Source organism: Apis dorsata, unplaced genomic scaffold, assembly GCF_000469605.1.
Source record: "Apis dorsata unplaced genomic scaffold, Apis dorsata 1.3 scaffold_156, whole genome shotgun sequence".
Classification (NCBI taxonomy): Eukaryota; Metazoa; Arthropoda; class Insecta; order Hymenoptera; family Apidae; genus Apis; species Apis dorsata.
In genome coordinates, this window is record NW_006263446.1 from 424,435 (window position 1) to 431,655 (window position 7,221).

A 7,221-nucleotide genomic window follows, 5' to 3' on the forward strand; every position below is an offset into this window, starting at 1 on the left:
TATTGGTTAACAATCGAATCATTAAATTAACTATTAGAACTCAATATACTCGTATATTTATATCTATTTATATCTTCTACTCGTTCATCACTCTTCCACCTTTCTAAATTTCACAAAACGCAATATTGTTCATATAAATAAAAATACATATTAAACGCCTTTCTCTTTAATCATTCGTGCTCGATACACGTCTCTCCCTATATTTCTAACATCGGTGTCCTTTCGAACAAGAACAAACGTTTCGAAGAAAATTTCAAGAAAATTCTCGATATCTGTTATCGTAATGGCCACCCCCTTCCCCCCTCGGTTGAATAAATACGAGGAGAGAGATATATCGGCTACCTCGGGTAGACAAAAATAGAAGGACTCAAAGAGCGTTTCCTTCCTTCCTCCCTTCCTTCTATTATCCTTGGCGTCCTCATATCCAATCGTGGCAGGCTTTTGTCATTTTACACACGGGAGCAAGCGAAAGGATCTTTCCGCAACGAGAGGTAAAAAAAGGGTGGATTTCACAAAAGAGCGTCGGATGACTGTCTTCCGTGGAAGATCGGTTTCCTTCGAAGCTCTCCCTCTTTTCGAGGGGATATAAATATATGCGATACACGCGAAATTCTCGCAACCCAAGGAAGGAAATATTTAGAACCAGGATTTTAAACTGCGTGTTGTCTTGTTGTAACGAAAGTATTTATTATTATTATTATTTCTTTTCTTCCATAAGGATAAGAAGTGATTTTTGGATTGTGATATTTCAAGCAATTTTATAGAAATTACTTTGTGTATTTGTTGGGGAAAGTTAATAATTAATCCGAAGAAGAAACGAAAAGTGGATGGTTTCGTTACCTCGTTTCTTAAGTTGATCCTCGACCACCACGGCGGAGATCATGAAGACGTTGCCAACGCTGCCACCGACAGCCATCGACGCCAACAAGAGGAGCCTCGCCACCCTGGACCACGCGGAGGACAGTGTGACCGGGGAAATATCAAGGTCGCTGTCCACGCTCCCCGCCTTATCCATCCTTGACTCGAGCCCCATAATTCCAGCCAACGTGCTGCTCGTGTAAGTCGTAGCGTTCATCCTGGAACTAGAAAAAAGAAATTCCATTTTTATCTTTCATTAACCTAATTTAAATTTTTTACTTCTGGAGCTTGTATAGGTATGTATAATTTTTTAGAAGGAAGTTTTCAATAGAGCCAAAATTACTCGAATTTTTTTTTTTTTTAGAACTTCCATTTTTATCTTTCACTAATTTAAATTTTTTACCTTTGGAAATCCAAGCATGATAATTGTATAGATATGTATAATTTTTGAAAAGGAAGTTTTTAATAGATAGATCCAAAAATTACTCGAATTTTTTTTTTAGAACTTACATTTTTATCTTTCATTATTCTAATTTAAATTTTTTACTTCTGAAGCTTGTATAGGTATGTATAATTTTTTAGAAGGAAGTTTTCAATAGAGCCAAAATTACTCGAATTTTTTTTTTAGAACTTCCATTTTTATCTTTCACTATCCTAATTTAAATTTTTTATTTCTGGAGTTTGATAATTGTATAGGTATGTATAATTTTTGAAAAAGAAGTTTTCAATAGATAGATTCAAAAATTACTCGAATTTTTTTTTAGAACTTCCATTTTTATCTTTCATTATTCTAATTTAAATTTTTTACTTCTGAAGCTTGATAATTGTATGTATAATTTTTTAGAAGGAAGTTTTCAATAGATCCAAAATTACTCGAATTTTTTGTTTAGAACTTCCATTTTTATCTTTCACTATCCTAATTTAAATTTTTTATTTCTAGAGCTTGATAATTGTATAGGTATGTAATTTTTGAGAAGGAAGTTTTCAATAGATCCATTTTTTTTTTTTTTAAATTTTTACTTTTATTTTTCACTAATTTAAATTTTTTACCTTTGGAGATCCAAGCATAATTGTATAGGTATGTATAATTTTTAAAAAAGAAGTTTTCAATAGATAGATCCAAAAATTCTTACTCGAATTTTTTTTTTAGAACTTGGTGAATTATCGTAGCCAGAAGCTGTAATTGAAATTTTTGAAGCATCGATGAAGTTCAAGGCACGAGGCTCAAGGAAAGGTTGAATTATTCGTGTCGGTGTATGCACATATTAATTTGGAACTGAAACGCAAGAGTTCATCTTGAGAAGAAAAATTTTCGACGAATAAGAGGGTCGGTCGGTTTTTTTTTAAATAAAAAATTTTCTTTGTTTAGAAAGGCATGAAGTAGGGACACGCGAGATTAAAAGAAAGTAGAAAGAATGGAAGAGGCAAAAATGAAATCGTACAAAGCATGGTATCGTAGTTTTTAATTAGAGAGGGTAGAAAACTGTAAAGGGATGTTGCCCAATAAAGTCACCACTTATATATATATATATATATATATCGATACAAAATTCTACAGAGCCACGATGTGCACAGATGTTTCAAACGTATTAAAAAATACTTCATCACTTTATGGGCAAACGAAATGGCCGTTTTACGGAGAGTAATACTGATTTTTTTCATCGTAAAAAATGCGTTTGGACGTCGAAATGATTTTTTGATAGAAGATCATTAAATATTCAGAAGCAAGAAAACAATTGTTTTTTTAAAATTTCAAAATTTTGGAAAGTTTAAAAAAAAAAGTTATCAAGAAAATTTTAATAATTTTAATAATCAATAAATATGATACTATTAACTGGATAAATAATATTCATAGATATTACGTATTGATAATTAATTTATCTATTATTTCATCTGTTAAAATTTAAAACGCATAAACAAGCATAGAATTCGATTAAAATTAATCTAACAATGTAACAATTTAACGTAACATTTGAACTGAAACAACAATAAAAATGTCGTAGACATAAAAAAGAGACATAAAAAGGAGGGCATAGAATAAACAGGAAAATAAACGAAGAAAATTCACAAAGACGTAAGGAAGGATGGATAAGATAAATACGAAAAATTAGCGATAGAGGGCGCATAACCTCTGCTCTTTTACCATCCTCCATTTCCTTTTCATACGCGCACGGTTGAACGAACGACTGAAAGGACATTGTTCTTTCCTTCCTTTCATTCTTTATTTCTCTTCTAACCTCGCTTCACAGAAATGTTTCCGTAAAACTGTCTCTCTCTCTCTCTCCCCCCCCCTCTCTCTCCCTCCCCCCTCTCTCTCTTCTCGTTCGCTCGCAATGGGAGAAAAATGGATAGAAACGTTTGCTGAAAATTTCAACGTCCATAAACATCGATGGAAACAAAGGGTTACGTTTACACATGGTCCATTCACTGGCCTCGAAATTGGCCAGGTCCCAGCGCAAACAGATTTAACTTTGCACGGTTTAAACCCAGGAGCCACCCCTCTTTTTCGAACGCATCCCATGGATGCAATTAGCGAGCATCCGTTCCGATGCAAATTCATCCGATGAAATTTTGCGGAGACGGAGCCATCTGCGCGCCATCTATATCGACCGTTCTTACGGTGGATCGATTCTCGCTTTTCTGATATAACCTCGCGTAATCGTACCGATTGAGAAGTCTTTTCGATTGGAAAATTCGTTTTATTCGTTCGAATCGCGTGTGAAAAAATTGGAAAAGGGGAAATTAAAAAAAAAAGAACAAGGATGATTCGTAATTCGATATTGTGTCCCGTTCAAAGTTTAAGTTGCAAATAATAACTATTGAGGATATGTAAAATAATGTTTCTATGAGAATCATTGAGATATCTTGTGCAGAACGACAATTGAACGAATCAAGAATATATTGGTAAATTTAATTTGGTAGGTTGGTACTTGGGAATATTATTATCAAACGTTGGCATTAATGCCAACTTCATTTAACTAAATCACTCTTAGAAATTCATTAGTGAATCGTTTGTTGTTTATTTTTTTGTGTATATATATTTATATAAGTGTATATATATTTACTTTTTCTTTTTCTCGCCAATGTATAAATAATAAATCGCAAGTATATAATATCTTTAAGTATATAATAATTTTAATTGCAAGGTATTGATCTGTTAAGAAAGATTATACACTATTTCAATAATAATCCTTGGCAACGATCGGTTTACAATCGCTCGTGTCGTAAATTTTTAGAATCGTATCCTCTGTGATATAGTCGTATGCTTTTAACGTGATGCGTCGTTTCATTGTTACGATATCGTGTTCCTGCATCTTGATAGGTTAAAAATGCGATCTGTCGTTAGGTTTATGAAAATCGAATTTTTATGGAAGAAATGAAGCTTAAACAGGGATTTGTTTTATTCCTCGAATATTATTTGAGTATTTTATTATATCTTTTCGAATATTCTCGTTCTTACGTTCGATATTCTCTATTATTTTATCGAGTAATTTTTTACTCGACTCGATTTTTATTTCGAATAATTATTATACAGGATAGATTTAATTTAAACGTATCCGTGCGTTTATTTAACGAATTATTTCTTCGTGAAAGAGAATGAAGATAATTTAATTGTTGTAATGACGTACCATTAGATGCAACGTAATTATTCATAATTAAAAATAAGATGAAAAAATGTTTAAATTAATAAAATATTTAATTTGGTAAAATAGGAAGGAGGAAAAGATAATTAAAATATAATATTAACGAAAAATAATACGGATGAAAATTAATCAAATGCAAAATTAACAATTAAATGAAAAAAAAAATCCTCGGAATATTAAACGATATATTATCAAGTATTAAAGTAAATAAAAGTATCGTTGTTGTTTAGCGTGTAACGCAGTAAAAATTGTACGTACGTGAAAGAAAAAAGAAGCTCGTTTTATTTCCAGACTGCTTGTCTGAAATATTTCACACTTGTTGCGCTCTTCTTAAATAGCCAAACTTCTCCCCGATTGCTTCAAAGTTAAAATAGAATGGAACGTTATATTTTTGTATACTTTCAACAAACAGATGTACTTAATTCAACCGGCCAATGGAGCAATAATTTTCTTCTGGAATCTGTTTCGTTTCTTCAGCTTTATTTCGAACATAACTCGATGAATTATTAATTCAGTATTGTCACGAATTGTTATTGTAACGTAATAATATTTATAATTATTATAAATATTTAATAATTATTAGGAAATAATAATTATTAATAATTATTTATAACATCGAGTACAATTTTTTTTTATAGAAATTTATTTAGTTACTTTTTTCTTTTTTATAACTACGATTAAACTGGAAATAAAATACTTTTCAGCGGATATCCGATCCTATAGTTACATCATCTATAATTTTCAGTTTAAATTCAATCTCCTTTTTCCTCTTTTTTCATTGTTTCAAAAAAAGAAAAAGAAAAAATGTATCAAATGTATCATTCGTAAATTTGAATTCTATAAAATTAATTATACGTTCTATCGTTTATAATTTATAATCACACTTACAATTATTACAATTCTTTCTGTATATACCGATTTACACGAAGCAATTTCACCTCGAAAATTATTTCCCAATACACGGTGCCAATATCCAAATATCATATCCCTTTTTTGTATTGCAACGGACAATTTCAATCCATCCTGAATGAAGATTGTCGTCCGCCATTTTATGGAATCAATTTATAGAAATTCGAAAGGCTGGCGGCGTAGTTTTATCTTCAAAAATATCGGCAAAAATGGACAATGGGGAAACCTCGACGATCGGGAGTCGAAATCGAACGCTGGATTCGAGGAAGGTGCGTGCAAGGTGTCGAAAAAAGGGAGGGGATAGGAGGAGGAAGAGGGAGGGGGAAAAATGAAAAATTCACGGGCTTTGTTCCGACGAGCATGACTCGATGGTGTTGGGATCGGTTTACGTTTCACAGGAAAGGTGGGAAACCCGCGCTACAGCTTTTTATTACGCGGATATTGGGTTTCATGGGATCGATGATGAGTCCTGAGATCCATGAAGTGGAAAGTGCATGTAATTGATCGTATTCCTTGTGTGTTTAAGTATCGTTTTTATATTGTATTAACGTATTCGACTGTTTGGAATTGTGAGGTTAGTTTTTTTTTTCTTTTTTAATTTAATAATTTGGAAAAAAATTAACCTTTGACTCGTCATTTTTGATATTTTCCCGATGTCGAGGGAAAAATTGGAATTTTTTTTTTGTAAATAACAAGAAGAATTTGTTAATTTGGTAGGAAATTAAATTTTAATTTGAAAAAAATTAGAAGTGTTATTTTTATTTTTCATTATTGAGGAAAATTTGATACTTTTTTCTGACTCTTTTGATTTTTCATTGACACGTTGAATAATATAATAATAAATTTTCGCATATTAATTTATCAAATTTTGATATATTGTGTTTACCTTGAAATTGTTGACACCTGCTTCGTGCAGAATTCTCATTTTTTGTCTAATTTATTTTTTCATTTAAATATGGCGTCAGAAGGTAGGCAAGAGATTAATGAATTCAGCCTGCTCAATTCTTTTATCCATTTTCCAACGAAACGAATTATACATCGATGTTGTAAAATATTTGAAAGAAATAGTAAAAAATTTCATTTTCTCGAATTTAATTAAAAAATGCGTGCGATAATATTAGAATATATTTATTTGGAATATATTACTGGAATCAAAAATAATTAAATCACAAAATATTTCGAGGCAGGCATTAATCAATGAATGAGATGATTAATGAAAATAAGAGAAGACAAATAAATTTAGAACGATATCCATTTGTCGATATCTTGAATAATGATTAATTTTACGTAATAAACGTCCGTTTCTCGAGACTGATTAAAGGAAAGCCGATTATGGGGACAAGTGTTGTCTGCCTATTAATTCGGATAATCGACGGTCCCACCGTAGTTAATAACCATTGTTCATGGTAATTGGAACCGCAGATCTCCGTTCAATCACAAAGGGTTTCAAAGCACAAATGTCCACATTAGCCTCTGTCAAAGATTCGATGCATTAAAAGAGACAGCAGACAATCCATCCACATAATTTGCAAATATTTCTCTAAACTGAAATATAAGAATTATATTTATATAATATAAGAATTTCAATTCTAATTGATATATATATTCATATTCTCAAAGTCTTCAAGATTTTAAAAATTAAAATTAATTACAGTTTTTCAAAATTTAGAATGAAACAGGATGTGAGAAACAAGAAAAAGACAACAGACAATCTATCCACGTAATTTGCAAATATTTCTCTAAACTGAAATATAAGAATTATATTTATATAATATAATATAAGAATCTGAAATAGAGGATAAGAATTTCA

At 31.1% G+C, this 7,221-nt stretch overlaps 1 protein-coding gene and 1 long non-coding RNA gene across 10 annotated transcripts in view; one reads left to right on the forward strand and one right to left on the reverse strand.

Annotated features, from left to right (window-relative positions):
- The window catches only part of LOC102679448 (RYamide receptor-like), a 117,440-nt gene that overhangs the window by 12,127 nt on the left and 98,092 nt on the right, over positions 1 to 7,221 (reverse strand). For 6 of the 8 annotated variants that reach the window (XM_006613531.2, XM_031509468.1, XM_031509467.1 and 3 more), the window contains one exon: positions 841 to 1,082. In XM_006613531.2, coding sequence (XP_006613594.1) covers positions 841 to 1,075 — 235 coding nt within the window. In that variant the 5' untranslated portion in view covers positions 1,076 to 1,082. Of the gene's footprint in view, positions 1 to 840; positions 1,083 to 3,001; positions 3,154 to 4,760; positions 4,950 to 7,221 lie in introns of those variants that run through there. The other 2 variants (XM_031509465.1, XM_031509466.1) reach the window with 2 other exon arrangements.
- Positions 5,430 to 7,221, forward strand: part of LOC102679363 — a 2,968-nt gene continuing 1,176 nt past the window's right edge. For both annotated transcript variants that reach the window (XR_004150126.1, XR_004150125.1), the window contains exon 1: positions 5,430 to 5,989. This is a non-coding gene — a long non-coding RNA (uncharacterized LOC102679363). The remainder of the gene's footprint in view (positions 5,990 to 7,221) is intronic.